The 21,382-nt window shown below is 39.6% G+C and overlaps 1 protein-coding gene across 2 annotated transcripts in view; it reads right to left on the bottom strand.

Annotated features, from left to right (window-relative positions):
• Positions 1–21,382, bottom strand: part of svild (supervillin d) — a 38,604-nt gene that overhangs the window by 7,639 nt on the left and 9,583 nt on the right. For both annotated transcript variants that reach the window (XM_029527722.1, XM_029527721.1), the window contains exons 2-12: positions 18,836–19,348; positions 15,063–15,097; positions 12,377–12,438; positions 9,787–9,884; positions 8,789–8,894; positions 7,144–7,667; positions 6,727–6,865; positions 1,391–1,538; positions 792–869; positions 469–555; positions 43–226 (exon numbers count right to left, since the gene is read on the bottom strand). In XM_029527722.1, the coding sequence (XP_029383582.1) occupies positions 43–226; positions 469–555; positions 792–869; positions 1,391–1,538; positions 6,727–6,865; positions 7,144–7,667; positions 8,789–8,894; positions 9,787–9,884; positions 12,377–12,438; positions 15,063–15,097; positions 18,836–19,224 (1,850 nt within the window). In that variant the 5' untranslated portion in view covers positions 19,225–19,348. The remainder of the gene's footprint in view (positions 1–42; positions 227–468; positions 556–791; positions 870–1,390; positions 1,539–6,726; positions 6,866–7,143; positions 7,668–8,788; positions 8,895–9,786; positions 9,885–12,376; positions 12,439–15,062; positions 15,098–18,835; positions 19,349–21,382) is intronic.

Genomic DNA, 21,382 nt, shown 5'->3' with positions numbered 1-21,382 from the left:
ATACCTGTTTAACAAACTATTTTCTGATTAACATGAACGGACTTTGGCGTGTTGGCCTGAATCTGGCTAAGGTCCTCCTCAGTAACGACCACACTGGAGTCCTGGAGTGTCGTGGGTGAGACAGATTTGTAAAAGCTGCCGAATGTCTCTTCGTCATCCAGGGTCATCACTTCCTTCTCCGTCTCTGCCGTCACCTCAATGGTGGATATCTTGCTTTTGCTCACGCCTGACCCCGAAGAGATATGAGGAAACAGCAGGGATGGAACAGGAAGTGTTAAAATAGAACGGCTGTGTTGTGCTTGTGATGAACAGTGCAATATACGGTTTTTAAGTGGTTGAGATCTGTAATATTAATGAACACTATGGCCAAGTGGCACTAAGAGTTGCAAAAAAATACAGTTTCATAAAACAATTTATGGTTAAATTGAATCTTATGTAGGAGGACGTTTGCACACAGTGGGATTATACCTTTATTGTGGAGCTTGTCTAGAAATGATTCAAGCTTGTCGAGCCTTTTATCTCCTTCCACCTTGAAAGCAGTTCTACTGGAGATTTCTGTCCAGCAGAAACAAAGAGCGGTCTGTTAAACTTTGGCTTTGTATACTTGCCGTTTCAGAACAATAATAATTTTTTACTTAAATGTCAAATTTTAAAAACCCAATAAAAATGTTTGTATACACTTGCAGCAGTTTGTGACTCATATCGTCAGGGGAGTCTAGTTTAGGTATCAATATATCAGAAACCCTCGTCTGCTGATTGATTGATTCAATGATTGACAGATAAATTTGTACCTTCATGCGGCTTCACAGGTGTGGCATTTGATTTCTTGAGTGAGCTAAGAGGTGACTCTTCCTTGTCTGAGACAAGACCTGGTTGAACAGAAACACAGAAGCAAGATTGCGAATGGAATAATTATTGTCAGAGATGAATCTGATCCTTTTCTTCTTGATGGCAGTAAATAGTGAAAAAGTTATATTTCAACGGTAAAAGGATAACAGATTCTCAGCTTTCCATCAAGTTTGAGAAAAATAACAATAACACACTGAAAGAAGCATATTTTCATGTTACCAAAACATGAACAGAATAGACGGCATTTTTTCTTCAAAACCTGACTGAAGCTGTACGCCCAATTAATTCTTTTACAACAGATTAATCAGTGTAATTGACTGCAGCTGCACTGCAGCTATTACAGAAATCTTCTTCATTGGTCACACAGACCAACAGTCCTGAAGACATATCATGACTAATAGGCTTTGTGTAAACCTTTGTGAGCATCCTGAGAGACAACTGAAGGAAGAGTCAAGCTGAATGAAGCACTTGCAGACTTGGCGTGTTCCAGTAGAACACTGACAAAGCTTGCAGGAGCTTAGGTGTCTCATAGTCAACACACCTCTCTTGGCCATCCGCCCTGCCACAGTGAACTGAGTGGAGTCGTTGGCTGCTCCTTTGCCTCTGCTCTTCCACTGCTCCTCCTTCTCCTTGAGGATCTTCATCCTGTCTGCCAGCGACATCTTGGGTTCAACATCTACGGCGGACTTCTGTTGGAAAAAGGATTACATTTTAGCTTTTGCATGAGATGTGGAAGCCTTTTACTGTGCTGTGCATTTAATTCACTTGGCAAAAGACAGTTAAGGGCACAGTGATGTAACCAAAAGTGTGTGAGAAAGGTTGCATACGGATAAGAGAAACTACCGGTGATGGTGAAAGAAGACTGAAGCAACCGCACAGGCAGAGATTAATGTAAGTGGGAGCTATCAAATATCTCATGACATTTAAGTATTTCTGGAGGAGGTCGGCCTCCTCCAAAAAGAAATACTTCTGTGGAAGTTTTTACTGTGTTAATCAAACTTTATCTTTAATACAAAAAACATGACGAATGTGAAGTATCCTGTTTATATAAGAAGACTATCCATCACCCACTATTCAGTAGAGCTTTCCTTACGACCTTTAGCCCTACTGCCATTTCCACACCTGAACTCTGTCATTAAAAATAAATTAACAGAGGTGCATCAGGCTGCCTGGTGTCAGCAGACAAACATTCAAATGGAGAGGACAATTTGTTTGTGCTGCAGGATATTAAAGTAAATGACAATTGAGTAAATGACAATGACAAATGATCAGGATTTGCAAAACCAAATACTCTTTTACACTCAGAGGAATGTGCTTTGTGGATGAAAGATGGCCTGTGTGATCTGTCATACTATAACTTATAACATCATGCTCTGAAGAGTCAACTGAAATATTTACAGATGTCTGAAACTTTAAAGAGAAAAAGATGTTGGGCTTAAGTAGTGAACTGTGGCCAGACAGATTTCAGTGTGTCATTAGAATGGGTTGTGCCTCCTTGCAAAATAAATTGTCTCTTATTTGCAGACAGAATTATGTCATAGTATAGTCTGAATAATTTAGGCATGATGTGCAATTGTCTTTACGGGTTGTCTATATGGTCATAAACAGGATAGCTCCAGGGTTCTTCCTTAATGAGTTTAATAAGGCAGACACTAGCATGAAAACATCGTACTAACAATAGGTAGAAGCCTGAACATCTGAGCTTTGCCAACTCACAGAATAAGATTTAATCAGCTACAGATGACAATTTCTTAGGCTACACTGGCCTTAAAAAAGAGAAAATTAATGATTGTCATTCCATTTTTGTTAAAAATCCTATAGCTTGTTAAACTTGCACTTGGGCGTCACAGTTTCCAAATTAATTAGTTAACAGCAGAAACAAACTGTTAATATCTAATATTGCAACTGTTTTTGTTTTTTTTTTAATAATCTGTTTATCTATCTGGTATTAGGTAACAATACCTGCAGTACTTACTATATAAAATTTAAGTGAATTTTAAATATCATGAATAGTCCAGTATTATTAATGACTTGTCCAGGTTGTAATCCACCTGTCACTGATTTATTCCAACCATCCTAACTAATGATTACTTTGATTATCAAGAATCTGTATCTAATAATAATTTATTATTATTTATTATATGTTTTTAAAAATCAATCAAAATATTTTCATAATAGAATTAATTTCTGACAAATTATTTGGCTTGACTTTTCCGATGAATAACATTTTCATAGGTTCCAGGTTACTGATCCAACTCTGACAGAGAAATCATGCAGATCTGGACCTGTGGCTTCTACAGCAGATGTAAGATTAAGATAACTCAACGGTTGGAGGACTAGAGGGTTAACGCACAAAAAAGTCCTTCTTTACTGCAAAAATATTTACTATTGAACTGTCCCTGAGAGAGAAGCTGTATCACTGCTTACTCACTTATAGTTACAAACTTTACAGCTATAAAGAGCAAAATTTGAATCCGAAGAATCATTTGCCTATTTACGCATGTTTCATATTAATTCAAGACAAACTACCATGTACTGAATAGAAAAACACCATACACACACCAACCCCCCCCCACCGACCATTTCTTTCTCCATTTGTATCTCTCTGGCATAATGGTAAAGGTACAAGTGGTAACAGATTTTTTTTTTTCTTTGTTCTAATGTCAAACATGTTGCTCGATGTGGTCAAATATTAGCCTGACATGAGGGAAAAGTTCAAAGAAATACTTTTACTCTAACTTGCATGCAGACAGAAACAACACACTGGGGCGAAACATCAAAGAGAGCTCGAGATAATGTGTCACATCTGACATACAGAGATGTTTCTGCACATATATCTTGAATGGAGCACAAGTGACTTTTGTACCAATGTTTATTCGTACCAATGAACAATTCGTTACACAACATTTCACTTGAAATATTGTGTGACGTAAAACTAAATCTAACACTAGAAAAATCACTACAGAAAACAAAATTTTGTTTCACGTCCCTTTAAAAAATTAAAACTCCAAACATCACTTCATGTTGCCCGTTGACTACAATCTCCTGGTACTCCTAAGTACAGTCATGCAACAAAACAAACCACCATATCTGTCATCTAACACAGTCTTGAAGCATTCTCACACACTGACACAGCCCCTCCAGCAAGCGGCCCATCTCTGGAGTCAATCAGAGAAGGGAAATACCTTGGCCTGACAGGACCCCTGAGAGGGGAGGAGAGGAAAGAGCCTGGGCCTCAAACCCCCCACAGGAAACTATTTTTCTCAGCCCTGCCTTACTGTATGTAGCAGACAGCACCTCAGCCAAACCACTGAGACAGATATAGAGCAACTGAGGGTCAGCAAACCACATTCATGTAGCAATACCAAGTGTGCTGACAGCTCTAATTCCTGAGTGGTAATCCTCAGAAAATGCAAGATCGTCAAGAGGAACAAATTTAGAAAGAGGGGTAAAAATATTAAACGATTTAAGTCCATGCAGAGTGCTGCTTGTAGTACATATGTATGTACAAACACTCACCTGAAGGGACAGGAAAACTCTTACAGGCAGGTGTCAAAGTCAAAAAAAGGGGTAGATTCCACAGGTGAGGACAGAGGAAACTAGGTAAAAGGGAGGTGGGATAGAAGGAAGGGAAGAGAAAAGCAAATTTATCAGAAAATAACAGAGGAGAAAAGGCAGCTGGAATGAGCAGGATTAGAAGATGCAAGAATAGATAGAGGTTAGAAAGCCTGACTACAGTTGGGAGAATGGAAGCAAAAGGAAGAGGGAAACAGATTGTTTATAACGCATGAGGAGAAATCAAGCACCACAATCTGAGATGATGTGACTCATTCTGGTTTATAGTGTTATGAAACTAACTTCATTATTTCATTCAGTGAAACTGAGTAATCCCATAGGTGGAAGAGAATTAACGGCTAAAACTTTGAACCTTTAGTGCATTAATGTTCCATCGATCATCTCCATTTAGAGAGCCAATTTCAACACATTCACAGTGTCTTTTAGATTAGTTGATCATCTTTAATCCAATTTCTGGGAATCAACACTCCTGGGACAATATTTCCAAAGCTGCAGTGTCAATGCTTTGACTTGTGCAGCAATGTCAGATTGGTCTACAGTGAGTCATTGCTGGAAAACCAGACTTAGGAATTAACAAATCAATGTGGCTTTCAAAGAAAACTACAGTTTTTCATATATTTTTTCAATGTTTGCATGGATTCTGGAATTTAACCTCTTTGTGTAATGCCAAAACTTAATTGATACTGACCCACCTACATACTGTTAATTATTAACTGGTAACATGCTAGAAAGAGTCAACACAACTTATGATTAATAGTCATGATTCAAAACATACAGACCCTCTTTAAATTAAATTTACAACTAGGCCTCATTTTACAACACAAGCATGGCAAACAAAACAGCTTAGCAGGTTTAACGGGAAACATCTGGAGCTGGTTGGAGATGACCATGGTGTGTACCATGCACGTTACATTCCCTGGTCGCCCACATATCAACCAAAGAGCAACAACATCTGCTCCAACTTTAGCTGTGTCTGAGATAAGTCAACATGTCTAAACATTGAAACCAACGGCCTTTTCCTCAATCAAGAATAGTCATATGCACATAAACGTCCCACAGCTCATGCAGACCTGGTATCAGCTGCAATAATGTAGCCAAACCATATATTATCTACACCTGGGATATGATGTTTCCCCAGTGCTGTACAGTAGCAGCCGCAGCACACAGCAGGTTCCAGATCAATTCACAAGCTGTGGCCTCAGATAGATTTAAAGGACGAAATCTACAGACTTTTTGGATGCCAGTATGGTCCTCATTGGTGTGGGACTGTTGAGGATGCAGTTTTGTACCATTTAATGAATTGAACCAAATTCTGTAGACAAATACAAAAAGACGAGAAAAGATAGGAAAATGTAAAATTACATCACTTTTAAGGAATTTACTTGAGTGGGGATTTCTCCATATTTTTGGACGTCTGTAGATACTCATAGAGTGGCTTTTTCCAGACTAGCAGGGAATTCATTCTTAGGTTAGATCATCTTTGGATGATGGATGAACCCAAACCAGAAATCCCCCAGAGGACCATTGGTCAAACATCAAATCAAGCAGTACTTCATACAACTAAACATGACATCACCAAACTTAGTGTCTATTGACTGTTTTGATTATGGCCATGTGGCATGATTAGTACCATTATTATTGCACGGTGTCAGTGGGATGGTTATGATATACTGTAACATTCCCTCTCCACTTGAACACTCCCAGAGGGTGGTCTTGTTTGTTTCGGGGACGAGCATGTAGAAACCTGCATGCACTTCCATCCTGACTTCAAAATGCCCGTTGTTGTAGCGTGTATCTATTAACCCTGCTGTGCTTCACTTCGAAAAACTGTATGACCTGTCTGTTTTTACTTGTGAGACAATAAAGTCTGTGAAGAATTTAAAAAGAAAAAAGAAAAAAACCTATTGAAGGAGCAGTTGAAAACCCAGCAAAGGAAATGGGCCTTAGCTTCGAGGTTTTGCAGGTGTTTGCCATAGTGTAGGATTTTATTTTTACATGTGGAAGGGGTGTGTCTTTCTTTCTCTCTGGGAGGCTAGCTAAGCCCTGGATCTTTGGCTTTGGCTTCACAACTCCCAAATCTGTTGCAAACCCCTCAACCCCCCTTCAAAGCCCTCCTAACCTCACACCCTCTTGGCAGCCACTTGGGGAAATAAGCTGATTCAGCAGAGGAGGAAGTTCATGGCCAATTCTTTCTTTCCCTGCACACAAAGCTGGGGGGAAGCCTAAACATATGGCTGGATTTAGTCATTACATAGCTGAAGCACAGATCACTAAGGAAAGGTTCAGTGAAATTTCACTTACCTTTTTCCTCCAGGCATTTTCAGAATCTTGAAGCTGACTAAAGCGGTCAGCCAGTGACGTCTGAATCAGCTCGGATGTCTTTGGCTTTTTCAGTCTGTCCTTCTTCTCATCCTCCCTACTTGTAGTGAACTCATTAAGTCTGAAAAAGGCAAAAGGCATATTTGTTTTCTCCTTTAATGCTGTAAACTAGCTAATTTACATTTACTCTACATGTCTGAGCTTTATAGATGCAGAGGGACTCTAACTCTGCATGTTCAATGGTTCTTACATCATGGAAATATACACACTGCAATGAACAGACAGAAAAAGCATATGCATACACACACACACACACACACACACACATATATATATGAGGTATGAGGTGATATATGTATGATATATATGTGCATGCCGTATTTGTGTTCATTCAATTACCTCTGTTTGAGTGAGGAACCCAGACTTCCTTCCAAACAGCTCTCCAACTCCTCGACATCCTCTGACACTGTGGAGGTCTTCTCCAGGCTCTCATCAGTAGAGGGACTTTGCATCTCCTCAAAGCTCCCTCTACTGCTACTGCTGCTGCCCCCCCTGTGTCGTCGGTTGGTGCTGAAGCTCCCTCCGTCTGTGATATCATCAGTTAATGGTTCATCATCTTCATCATTTTCCTCACAGACCTCTTCCTCCATTTCCTCCTCCTCCTGCTCCTCTTTATCTGCCTCCTCAGTCTCTTCCTCGCTCTCAGGGTGGCTTAGGGTGACGCTGCTTTGTCGGGCTGGCAGGCACTCAGGCGTCGAGCCCTCGCTGTGGTCAGACTCCACACTGGTGGAGCGGCTTTTCTTTAGGATTCCCTTGATACCTCGAGGCCCTGAATCCTGGCGCTGCAGCGAGGCAAGCTGGCAAGGAGGAGAGGCAGGCGGGGAGACGTCTCTGCTTTTGCTGTCAGAAAGGGGACTGGAGGGCTGATGTTAAGAGGGAGAAAGACCCATTATATTTAAAATATGTTGATTAATGATGAAATGTGCACTACAGTACGGCTGAAGAAAAGTATCATATAGTGCATGACTACAGCATACAACTCTCTTAGACCAGACCAACATTTCTTGATTACAACTGTTCCAGAGTTTCCACAAATGCTATCCAAAAACTCTTATGGTGTGTCTAAAATGTATAAAAGACTCAAAGACTGTAATATGCAACCAAGTATACAAACACATACTCCAGTTGCTTTCAGAGACCTACTGCTGTTATCAAGAGGCTGAGGGTTAGTAGGTCAGAGAAGCAGGACGAAATGGTTTAAAGAGGCATGAAGGTGGGGATAAGCACTTGAAGATTTATGGATTGAGAGAGAGGGAAAAAAAAATAGTGATAAGAAAATGGGATGAAGGGGCGCTCAAAGAGAATTTTGTGACGTGGAAAATGCATTTATGACGCATTTGAGAGACAAAAAGCCTTCAGTAGTCAAAGCTGCTATAATTAACTGTTCTGATACACATGAACAAGCATATAAACAGGCCCTTTCCTCTTTCTTCAATAAACTATTGCTTCAATGGCAAACCAGCAGCTGGAACAACAGCAGATGTCCCACAGATAGGTCAAAGGTTATAAGGGAGTGCTGATTTAGGAGGAGATGAAGAAATAAGAATACAGTGAGGCTGACTGGGTGCTGAGGTGCAATGCATACCATACCAACCACGCTCAATTTAAAAAGACCATGTGTGTAACATATGGGGGCTGAGTGCACATTCTCCCATGACTGTAAGGCGAGGTTCTTGATCCAGGCAGGGGAATTACATTTTGTTAAAATAAATCTAAGGATGTGTATCTGTGCTTGTGTTTATATTGTTGCTCTGCAAGCATTACAATCTACAGATCAATAAAAAAAAAAAAGAAAAAAAAGAAACCAGATCTGAGGAAAACAACCAAATTTAAGATGTCCCAGAGCTATGGAAATGGCTTGCATGCAGTGGAGGAAGAATAGTGGTCTAAAATATAATCTTCCAAAAGAATTTACAGAGATGACTTTCATATAATAATAATAATAATAATAATAAAAAAATAACAACAAGAAAAAACAACCAACCTTTCTCTCTTCTACCGGGGCAACATATTTACACTGCTCCTTCCATAAAGACTCATCTGCAGCCTCTCTCTCTACCATTGCCTTGCCTTCATCAGATTTCGGAAGCCTGAAATATCAGCAAAAGTACAAATGTTTTGTAAACAATTTTTGAATGAAATGCTTAAATGAAAACTATAAGAATTCATTGTTTGTTTTCATTATGTTTATTATTATTAAAGGGACTGAAGATACAAAAGTAGATAACCATCAGTAAATGAATCGTATAGAAGTTGAATTCTGCAAATGATTTTACAATAAAAATTGGTCTCCTTGATTTATATCAACACAACTAAATCAGTGGCACTGCTAAAAATTAATAAACAGTCACTGCTGTGATGCTGTTAAATAAATCCAGGAACTGGGCCAATATAAATGAATAATTTGCCAATTCTCAGCACATTATTTTTTTTTCCCCTTCAATATGAGATTTTATTCATATGAAAAAAAAAGAAGGTCAAACACACTGATAACACCTTTGAATTGGGAGGAAAAAGTTCAAACTCCACGTGGACAATAATGGATAAGAGAGAACTTAATGATGTCTCTAACTTATCTCAACACACACCCACATAGTCCAGTAGTCCAGGAGTAACAGTGTAGTACAGTCTGATTCTCACTGCTTAAGTTAACTTCATTCTGGTTTGCATATTCATGGCTAACACACACACACCTGTGTGTGTGTCTGTGTGCATGTAAAGAGTGTTATTGCAGGCAAGCTCTGCAGGTTTATCTGGTTTATCTCTGCAGCTGTTTACATCAATGGCCAGTCTTCAATTGCTCTGTAATTACCTTGGTGCTTATACCAATTTTAGTGTTCTCTCTGTTTGTGTTTTAGTTAATGTAATGTGTAACAGTCAACAAAATCTGAGTCAACTTGTAAAAAGACAAACGTTTAAACGTAGTTGCTCTAACAGAAAAACATCTGACTATGCTGCCATGGAGAATTTGGACCCATCTACCTTGTAGCTGCTTCCTCTTCGTCACTGCTCATTTGTTGACGCTTTACACCATCATCAGCATGTTGGCCTCTGCCTCCATCCTCTGTCCTCTCCAGGTCCTAAAAGAAGACAGAAGTGTGACAGGTTTGAGTCGCTGTTCCAGTCCTGCACCAGCTGTAAGAAAAAATATCCTGAAGAGGAAGTGAATGAATGAATAAGGCTCCACCCCTCCACTTCTGCAAAGCATTTACAAATACTCCAGCTGAGTTGCTCAAAGGTTGGCACTGTAGTGTGTGACTGATCCTGAAGAAGCAGGGTTTAATTGAGCTGGAGCAAGAATAAGAAATATACCCACCTCCAGTACATTCGTAGAGAACAAACTTTAAATGGAGACAGATGAGTACTGCCAGTGCTGTATTTTCCACATTAAATTAAAGTATCCTCAAGGGAGCCATTTTGGTTTGCTTTTATTTTTACTTTACCTTCTCTGAGGTTAGATATTGCTTCCCTGGGTCCACTGTCTGAGTGAATGTTCATATTCAGATCGGAGGCTAAGATACACTTGATGAAACAATGCTACTCCCCCACCCTTTGATTTAAACACAAAGAATGATACATGCAAATGAAGACCATCTACAATGTGCAATCTGTTGTCCTCTGCAGAAACCAAGTTCAAATCAGACTTTTTATGAACTATTTAATGCCATGCAGGTTGTAATTTAGCTCCTATTTGAGCTTTTGGTGAAAATTTTATCACAATTAAGATCTAATGGCCTTTTATGTGACATATTAGTAGTCCCTAGCAGTGGAAAACATCAGTTCCTAATGATATAATTTAACGTGACCTGGGCAGACATAAGCAGCATAAAACAAAACAGTATTTACACAGCGATTACATAACAAGGCCCAGATGGGTGCTTTATTTTTATTTATTTATTTATTTTATTTTAATTTATTTTTTTACACATCAGTGGTTGTGCTCACAATCAGATAGAAAATGTTTTAATGGTTAAAACCCAGTCATTTTTGTGAAACATATTTTTTATGCATTCTGTGGTTTTGTTCATTTATTTTTTGAGGACCTCATCTATCGGCAAAATTGCTGGAATCTAAATGTCTCATTTTATTTCTATCCATCTTTTTCGGGTATCCTTGTAGTTAGGGACTTTTTACAGCTTGCACTCAATGTGAACTGCGCAGCTGTGCAAGAGCATTGTCAGTAAACACTTTCCCGGCGCTCTATGTCGTCCTAGTTAAGATAAGTGGATCTCCTGCTGTGAGGAGAGCAACAGAAATCAAATGCTAGTTTTTCACAAAAGACAAACATGTTCATGGAGGCCATGAACATGTTTGTAAGAGGCCACTTAAAAACTAAACGCTTATAGATTTTGAAGAAAGAATTAATTTTTTACCCAGCATGAGGTTGTTGTTTTTTTTATATACCAGTCAAGAAATTCACACACTCTTGTTCTGTCCAACACACTTTTGTTTGTCAATATAAATGAGCTGAATCTTTCTACAGAAGTCTGTATGTATATACTTTATTGTCTCGATTTGTGTTGGAAAGCAGACACACTATAACCTCACTGCTATTTGGTCTCTCATGCTGGAGACACTGACTCATGAGGGGCTGTGAAGGAGAGAGGAGTGATAAGGGCAGAGTGAAGACAGCAAATGAGCATCTGTCACTGCTGATGACCTACAAGTGACTTTATACTAACAGAGATGAGGGAAAGAACAAAAGACAGAGAGAAGACAAAAAAATTTGTGATTGAAAGATAGCTGCTTTGTGGGAGTCTGTTTTCCCAGCAGGTTTCTGGTTGGAGAAACTTGCTGCCATCTGCATTCACTTGGCCAACCTTGGCGCCGCTCCTGGTCTGTGAAGGCCAAGTTAGAACAGCTATTTACATCCAATATTGTGAAACTTAACCAGCCTGGGAAAGCCTGATACTCAGTTCATTTTAACCACACATGTAGCTCTCCCAAAGGATTGGGGACATTATCCAGTTTTTGTTTCCAAGGGCATCTTCTCACTCTCCAGACTTTTCTTCCCATCACTGCTTTAAGACCTCCATGGACTATGTGTGCAGAAATCAGGACTTTGGCTAAGCATGCATCCAGGTGCAGGACAGCTCAGAGCTGTATGGAACAGCTCAATTTGTTATTAATGGAGCAAATTTCCTGGGGAGGCGAGGGGTTGAAGCATATACCAGCTGCACTGGAAGGAGCTCTGAGTAAATCAGCGAGGAATATAAAGTGAATTAACTGTAAACTGGTGATGAAATATGGAGACAGCGTCATTGAAAGTTTAGACACTGATGAGTTCAACTTTAGATTTGGCAAACTGTGCTCTTGAAAAGTCTGCTAGGTTTGGAATTCAAAGCAAAAAATGGGAGGCTTTACCTAGTTGAGGTGGACATTTGAGCATCACATTATTACAAATAAGAAGTTAATCAAGATTCAGATATAAGTACATACTTTGCCTTATTGTAAGGAGAAACCTGACAATAAACTTAGTTATGTTAAACATTTTACATGTGTGCAAAATAAACCACAAAATAAAAAAACATTTGGATAAAGGGAAATAGAAGATATACTTAAAACAATTTACCTTAAAACCAGATATTTTGGATGCAGCAGTCTTCTTGGATGAATCCACAAGTGTCTCCCCAACTGTTGACACACACATACAATTCACTATGCAAAAGTTTGTTTAAGTAATTTCAGAGAGTTGGCCAATTCCATGTGAAAAGTGTGTTTGGTATCCACAGCATTATGCACTGTTTGGCCTGGCACTAAAATCCCAATCTCACACATATGCAAAAATGATCAACAATAGTTGCACAAAAGTCGGTTTCACACAAACAAAACAGCAAACACACTCTTCCCAGTCTTTCTGGGACAAGCCGTTGGGACAATGTGAAAAATGCAGACTGAAAAATTGACAGGATATAATCTTATTGGTTTCACTTGGGCCTCTGAAGTGACTTTGGATACGTGACAGAAATGAAAAGAGCGATATGTCCACTGGCCTCAGGTTTAGTCTGAGAAATCAACCAGGCACAGGTAGTTTTAGTGAGTCACTAAAGTGATAATCAGTGACTTAAATGATAGTAATAACGATAGCATGACATATGCCTGGGAGGAGCACATGTAAACTCTGTTTGTCCTGATATGCAAGAGGCAAAGAAAATAATATCTCAGAGTAAAGTCTAATCAAAACCAGCCCTGATAATAATCTTCTAATCCGCACAAAAGGAAACAATTAGACTTAATGGTACTCTAAAACAACATAAACTTCTTCACATAAAGTCAGCACACTTAATCCCATTCTCCCACTCTGACCCTGTTTTTAAGGCTTTAATAATCTAACAATTTAAGTGACCCCCACCTCCTCAATCGATACAAAGGGAAAAATAAACAAATAAATAAAATCCAAATAATGGCAAGTCTCTGACAAACCCCTACTGGAAAAACTGCTCAGTTTCAGTTTAATACTCCAGCTATGATTTATGTTTCCATGATCTCCTGCTGTCCGCAACTTAGCATGATTTAGTTGAGATGATGAAACCTAAAGCTATCCAGACTGTTGATTCCACTCAGACTGTGCTCCTTCAGTTTTGACTCCAGTCCAATCTTTTTTACATCATCATCTATCCAACATCCAAGTGAGAGACAGAGAGAGAAAAGAAACAGTCAAGAGATGGAAAAAACGTCCACTTATGTTCGCTCACTCATCCATAAGTGTTTTCATCCATCCTACAAGACTGCTATAATTTAGCTGTTGAGAACTTCCAGGAGAGGCATTTGACCTTTTGATGGCCACTACAGTCTGCACATGAGAACACACAATGAAAGCAAAGTGGATATCAAACAAACTGCGAAATATGTTTTACAGCATCATCAACTATCATTCACCAGGAGGGGAATACAGGAGTATTTGCTTTAATTCAAGGCCTTTTTCACAGCACATTACCTGTCACCAATACTTCTTAAAAAAAACAAACTCATGCACTCCTACAGTGAGTTATGTATAAGTGAAGGCTGTAGAGTGACACTGTTAGATGGCTGATAGCTAAAGGGTCGGGGAAACCCTTGATGCAACAGTGAGAGGCGTTCTGGCCCAGAGCACTGACTCCTCTGCCAGCTTGGACAGGAAGCTCCGCCAACCCTATGAATGTTCTCACACACTCTTGTTCTGTCCAACACACTAACAGTCTTTTGTTTGTCTTTCTGAATCTGTTTCTCTTCCAACAAGGAAAAAAACAAAAAACAAAAAAACAACAACAACACTATTATATTCTGTCTTTTAGTCTGTTATCCTACAAACTATCTATTGTCTATTTGGCATCAGATCAAAGTAAAAGAAAACCCCAGTATCCAGTATTTTGTATTCTGTCCCCAAATTTATTACATCATCCTAAAATTCTTTCATCTGTTGACAGACTATGAATCACATAGACTTCTACAGGCTTTTGAGTTTTACTCTCAATAACTTTGAATATCTGAGAACATACATTTATGGAGGAATTCACAGCAAATCTGACTGCTTTCCCTGACCATAGCCATCACAACTTAATGTCTAACCCAATCTTTAATTAATACAAGCAACACTCAAGCAAGTATTTGAAGGTCCTTGGAAAGTGAAGACTGACCAAAATGTCCCCACTGCCCCAAACTGCCCTGACTTTGCCAGGAAAATGGTTTTGGGGTTTTCACTATGTAGCATTTACAAGTAAACACCCACACAAACACATAGCAAAGCAGACACATCAAATACACACAGGCAGGTTAGCCACTGGGACAGACAGTCAGGTGGCACACAGATGGAGAGAGAGGCATACAGGCAGATGGACAGCCAGACAAACAGCCTGTGGAGTCATGTGTTTGTCAGAAAAGCAGCCAGTCGCCCATGTGCATGCCTCCCCCTTTTTCCCCCTTTCTATGGCATAGGCTCCAAAATTAGTTCCTAATGCTAACTGGCTGAATCAAAAACACAAGTATAAGCACACAGCTCCTATAATATCTAGCTTATTTTTGAGAAAGCAAAGAACATTAATTTGAAATGACACAGTAAAACATGACCCAGCACATCAATAGCGCTGTTTCCTTTCGCTCCTCCTCAGTAGCAGAGTATCACAAAGCAGACATCTATAAGGCAGGTAGGCATTCTGACATCAACAATGAGCTCAGTGTTCCTAACTGAGTAACAGAGATAGGCTGAATGAGTTAAAAGATAAAGCAGTGTGTGGGATCATATAGGATGTGAGTGTGGTAAAGTGGTGGGTTCATCTTACCCTTCGGCTCTTCGGTGTCATCAGTTTCCAGCAGCCTACATGAGACAGAGAAAGAGAGACAGTTTAGTTCACTCCACCAAATTATGGTGATGAAGGATTACACAGCTGTACAGTTGATGCTGGCAAGCTTGACATTAAAAATAGTATCCGAAGTGTAAATCCAACATCCAGAAATGTACACTTAAACCACATAGGAAAAAAAAAGATTCAGCATAAACCAAACTGACAAGGCTGCAGTCAGACACTTACTCTCCCTTGTATGATAGAGCCCCACAACATTTACTCATGCTGCTCTTCCAGTCCCCTGGTGGCAAAGACAGAACAGCGATTCCTGTGTAGCATCTGAAGATGACCATTCATCTCGAAGTAATGGGCGTTAAATATGGATGGGGACAGCAGCTGCCTGTGGGGCAGCAGTGATGATGTAACAGGAGAGGGGAGGTGGGGGGGTGGCTGCTTTAAACACAATAGAAAACCATGGTGGACATCTGGAAGGGGTCAAAGGCTATTGAGGAAGGGGAGATAACCCCAAGCTCGTCTGCTCAATGGAGTTTGGAACCAATCCAGGGCTTTTCAAGTTACTTGTATTGGCTAAATAAAGCCTAATCCTGTGTGCTCCATTGAAACACAACAGCTAACTGCTTTCACTGATCATATGATAACGATAATTTACGAAACTGTAAACATCTATTAGAAAAGATCAAGAATCCATTTCCTAACGCTGTTTTCTTCACACACATTAAATAAATGTTATGTATGTAGGAAAAATAACAAAAAAAAAAAAATTAAATAATTTGATAACAAATTTGGGCTCAGGCTTGGCTGCTGCAGAAAGTTGTGTCAGTCTTTGGCTGGTTTGCCTCAGTATATATATGCAATACTGTGGAAAGCAGATTATGCCAGAATGCAATACCTATGCTGAATGAATGTGGTGTAATTGGAGATGCGAAATATCATGGCAGACAAATTGATGTTGGTGTAACAATAACATCAGTGATGTAGTAAATAATCTGTGGTTGTGTAATTTGCAGTAACTTTAAACCTACGACAGTGTCCGACAGAGGAACTATGGAATGCAACATTATCCACTTAAAGCTACTGGTCTGTTTGCCGACTTGGACAATCTGGGTGACTAAATGCTCTACTCTGAAACTGCAGGGCTAAGCAACACTTCATCAACCCCACCCGCACTTTGACTGCTGGCTGACTAAGAGGGGCCACACATGTCGCTGCTATCCACCCATAAAAAAAAATAACCAGATAAGGAGGGTAGAGTGCAGAGAGAGGATGAGAGAAAACAGCAATACAATAATGGAGGAGGCTGAAGAGACCAAAGTTAAATACATTAGCATTAACAGTTAATTAGTTAGCACTCTTGTGCTCTTCTCTCCTAATTTGACCATACACACACAACTTTGGGTAAAACCAAATTAAGGAGAGAGCCAGCAAACTAATAACAGGGAGTGGATCTAATTATTACTTTTACAAGGATAAAAGATTTAAATCTTGTTTCTAATTTACGGGCTTAGCTGTTGCAGGGCTCAGCCTCTAATAAGGATGGTACTGTAAATCTTTTTCATCCATGTCATACAAACAATGATTAACAAAATTCCTTCCAGTCTTGTTTATAATTCTACACCATAATATCAGACCCCAAACTGTAAGTTACACTTTCTTCCACATTCTTGTGGAAAAAAGTTTCCAAGGAATCAATGAAATCAACTCCTTTTAACTCCTTTGCATAGGTAAATATACAGCAACAGATTGGCATTCTAGCCATTGAGCATCATTTTCAATGGTTAGAAATGACAAACATGGTTGGTGGTACATCATATAAGCTGTCGCAAATTGTTTCCTGCGGTGTCTTGATGTCAGGCCTAAATTAAATTTGGCTTTTGTGGGTTTGTGTGTTTACCATCTATCATTGAACACTTGTCAAAGATAATTTGTGAGGGAAGCAGTTCCACTCTGGAAGACTATTATACAACTAAAACTGAACTGAGTGTTTCTTCGGTTCATAAGAAGTGAGATGAGTATTTTTCCACCATTACAGCATTCTTCCAACTGAGCTTTCTTTCATATCTTATATTTGTTTAACCATGGCCTTTGGTATTTGGTTGTTATCAAATGATGATAACTGTCACAACTACAGAATTATTATATAAATGTGCATTATATAGTTCCCCATTTCAAGAAACACTTGTTAAAGTAAGTGTCAAAGTGAAGAGTTTGGAATGTCACTCTTCAGCTGCGACTTTACATGGTTAGGATTCTTGTCTGTGTCAGATAAAACTGTTGACAGAGTGTTTTACTTCTCCAACAGACATATACAAACATGCTGTCTATGAGGGTTCAATCATAAAGTACAACATAATTCAATTCTAACAATATGAAATCCAGAATCGTACTTGAGGATGCATTGAAAGAAATTATACATCCAATTTCCTTTAAAGGGAATACAAATAAACCTGTTAGGTTGGGCATCTGCCGATGTGTTTTAGTAAAGCTTTTATACATATCCTACTGTGTCCTTGAACAAGGCTGCATAGCTGGTGCTTGACTTCAGCAAACGTCACAACAAAACTGACAAGATTAGTAGTTAACACAAAAGGCATGCAAGACAAACAGATCATCGTGTCAACCCATGTTTCTGTTCTCTTTAATTAAAAATGTCAACCATATCTTTGTGTGTCTTTACTCTGTGTTTTGCCAAATATTCTTTTTTTCCCTTGGTAGTGAGATGACACAGGGAGAAAACAACTCCACTTCGTCTATATTCACAACTAAGTACAAGCTTTAAAACATCTGGTCTCTGGATACATTGCAACACAAAATTCTGCAAAAACAGGACTCGAAGCAAAACAAAGAAAAACGTGTTAATTGTTAAAACTAATGCAGCTTCGCCTTGAGAGAGATCTGATTAAACTTGTCATTTTGTGCAGGCATTCTTTTTTCTATTTCAACACAATACATGTTTTCTAATCATTTAGGTAACTATTTCTAAAAAGTCATCAGTCATCTCATCTTGCTCCATTAAGCACAGGGCATGAAAACTTGGCAAGCTCAATTTTCCAAGCCCAAAACAGCCCAATCTCCAACACTATCTTCATACTATGTCCACCTCAGTTTTCCTTCTTTATCATCATTCCCTCAGGCTGTTTTTCAAAAAATGACAAGAGCAGACAAGTCCGGCTGTGTGTCAACAGTAGAATCTCCAGCTTGATTACAGCGCAAACATCCCCAGATCCACGACTGGACTTGTCTTACTCCAACTACGTGCAACTCTCAGAGGAGCAACCCTTGCAGCAAATTACCAAACTTCCAAGTCATCCTGACAATAGAAGTTTGTTACTCCAAAATGTGTTAAACCTGTGAGATCCTCTGAAGTGAGCCAAAATGAGCTGTGTGCATGTCAACACTGCAAAGCATACCATGGCAAAATAAACGTGGCAGTTCTCTGGCTTGCATGCATGGCCAATTTTGGAAATGTTAGCAGCCGTGTTTACTTCAAACAGAAGATAGCACTAAGTAGTCTCCAAATGTACAGACTCATTGCCTCGCTCTTCACTCACTGGGAGCCGGCAAGCCAATTTACAGTATTCTCTCAGAAGTCTTTATTGGCTGCAAATGCACTATAAATTGAGGCATGAATGTCAAAACTGACATACTATGTCATTTTGTGTGTCAGTGCAGCTTGGTGTTTGAGGTTTATGTCTTATTGAAAACAAGAAACAAGAGCAAAAGGGAGTGTGCTTTTGAATGAATAAACTCACCTTAAATGAGAGGAGGTCTTTGTGGAAGAGACAGTTTCCGATTTGTGGGATGATATTGCATCTATTCTAAGATGAGTGGTGGCCTCCTCTTGATGGGCATGTTCACCATGAGCTTGCTCCACTGGTTCTACTACTCTACTCCTTATACCCCTCCTGCTATATGTCGGCTCTGATCCATTATCTTCATATTTTGCCTTATCCTTGGTTGCTGAAGACACAATTTCTGATGTGTCAGCAATTTTCCTGTCCCTGCGGACATATTTGGAGGTGAATTCCTCCGTGTTGCCATAGCGCTCAGCAAGCTCCCTCCTCCTCTCGGCTTTGTAGCGGGCAATTCGCTCAGCTTTGGTCTCTGGGGCTGAGCTCTGCAAGGTGTCTACTCCATCCATTATGCAGTTCAAAGCAGCTGAAGTGACAAGATTCAAACTTTGCTTCTTCGACTTTAATGGTATCTGATTTCTTGGTCAATCTTCCTTGACAATAATGTCTCACGCCATCAAAATCACCCCACAGCTGCAAAATAGAAAGAAAAACATGAGTGGATTAGGATTGGAGTATACAATTTCACAAGCCTGGCTCTCTGAAAGTGTGTGCATCCAAATTTACCCAAACATTTACTTCCCTAGCTTTCATAGGAAAGTGCCTTGAGCGCACAGCTCCAAGCGAAGCTCTAGCCTGCCCTGCCCTGCTCCAGCTAACACACCCCCACCCCCTCTGCGAGCATGAAGTCAGCCAACTCTGCTGACACACAGTTGACCACCACAATGAGATTCACATATAACCTCCATTGACTCACATCGAGCCAGCTGGAGAGAGGGAGAAGGAAGAGAGAGAAAGTGCAAAACAAATCCATAACATCTTCATCCCATTTTATTTTGTAATTAGTCGAGGCTTTCTATCTATGCTAATCGCCTCTTGAACATTATCCCACCAGATAATGACTGCATATTTACTGCAAACATGGTGCCTGAAAGACACCAATAGCCCCTAAATATGAATGTGTTTAATCTACATGTGTGTCTTCCCCAGTGTGTGCACAAATTTGAATATAGTCTTTTGGGCCCTTTAGCAAGGAAAATCTGGATAAATCTGAATAAAATAAAAAAATCTTTCCACCTCTTTCACAATAAAACATTCTCTACTTAATAACGTTTAACCATTCAGAACCAAGTGCGTTAAATTTAGGAGGTAAAAATTAGAAGGCTGAGTTGAGCTCATTTTGTTCCATTAAGTATTTGCAGAGCAGAAAACCACACCTGGCTCAGATATATGCATTTTGAAAATTACACTTATGTGAATGCATCACCAGTCGAAGGCAGCAATGAAAATAGTGTGTGCAGGTTCTGACTGTTACATGGGATCAAAGAGGCTTCTCCGCAGACATTTTTCACAGCACAAGTATGTTCATGATGCTTTGGGCCAAACAGGACGAGAAGGAACTAAGTGAAAAAGGGGGTATATCTATATTTATGAGAGGTTTGGTGATTTATGTAGCCCCCATTCTCAATTAAATGACACAAGAAAGGTTAATTCATACCCTGATTTGCACAGTTATCAGCAAACAGGGAAAATTGTACAAGAGGGTGGATTGTCTGTACAATGTAATTAAGAGTCAAAAAAAAAAAAAAACAGGAAAAGTGGAGGCAGGAGTTGTGAGACTGCACTGGCCCCAAGAGCCTTTTCTGTAGTGCATCCCACAGACCATTGGCCACCTGCTGGGCAATAAAAAACCAGCACCGTATCGGGACTCTTGGTCCGCTTAAAAATTATGGCTTTGAAATATTACACAGGAAATCTGTGACAGGGAATACGTGTGTGTGTTAAATGGTTGCATGTGTGTCAAAGTCTCCCCCTTGACCTCTCCTCTCCCCCTCCTCCTCCTCCTACATCCTCATAACAATGCCGGACAACTGGACCACAGTAATTCCCTTGTGTAAATTAAAATGCAGTTTAACTGTAAACTGTGAGACGATCACAAGTTGTCTGTTTCTTGTTACGAGCCTGGCAGTCTTCTCCACATCTCCACATGGTCTAACCTTTGTAGGAAAAAAAAAAAACATCTGTTTTTTAAATTGACAAATTAGCTAAATTCATTCTCATTCGAGTTAGTCGAGCAACCAAGTGTCTACAGTCAGTTGAACGGCCAGAACAGAAACTGCTAGTAATTCTAAGAAAATGGGGATAAAGCTCTCTAAATTAAGTTTGGTGCATAATATCAAAACCAAATGGCCTATTAAAGAAACAAATTTAATCAATTGGTATCAGTAAGTCCACTACCACCGAGCCTTAATCCTTGAGGTGCCCCCCCAGCTTCTTAAGAACGGAGGTGAGAGGAATTATGCTACCTTTCAACTCGCGGGCTAAAAAAGTTATTCAAACTTTACGAGGTTTTTGAAAGATTATGGTGATGAATAAGTAAATTGTGATGCCATTTTCCTCAGCGATAACAAATAAAAAAAGGAGGGGTGGATTTCAAGTGAATGTCACTCCAATGCCTGTGAATTGCCTTATGAAGGCAAAATTATCCTGAGTTGCAATGTAGCTTTC

Source organism: Echeneis naucrates, chromosome 19 (assembly GCF_900963305.1).
Source record: "Echeneis naucrates chromosome 19, fEcheNa1.1, whole genome shotgun sequence".
NCBI lineage: Eukaryota > Metazoa > Chordata > Actinopteri > Carangiformes > Echeneidae > Echeneis > Echeneis naucrates.
The sequence above is the reverse complement of the archived record's forward strand: the minus strand, read 5'-3'. Positions and strand labels throughout refer to the sequence as shown.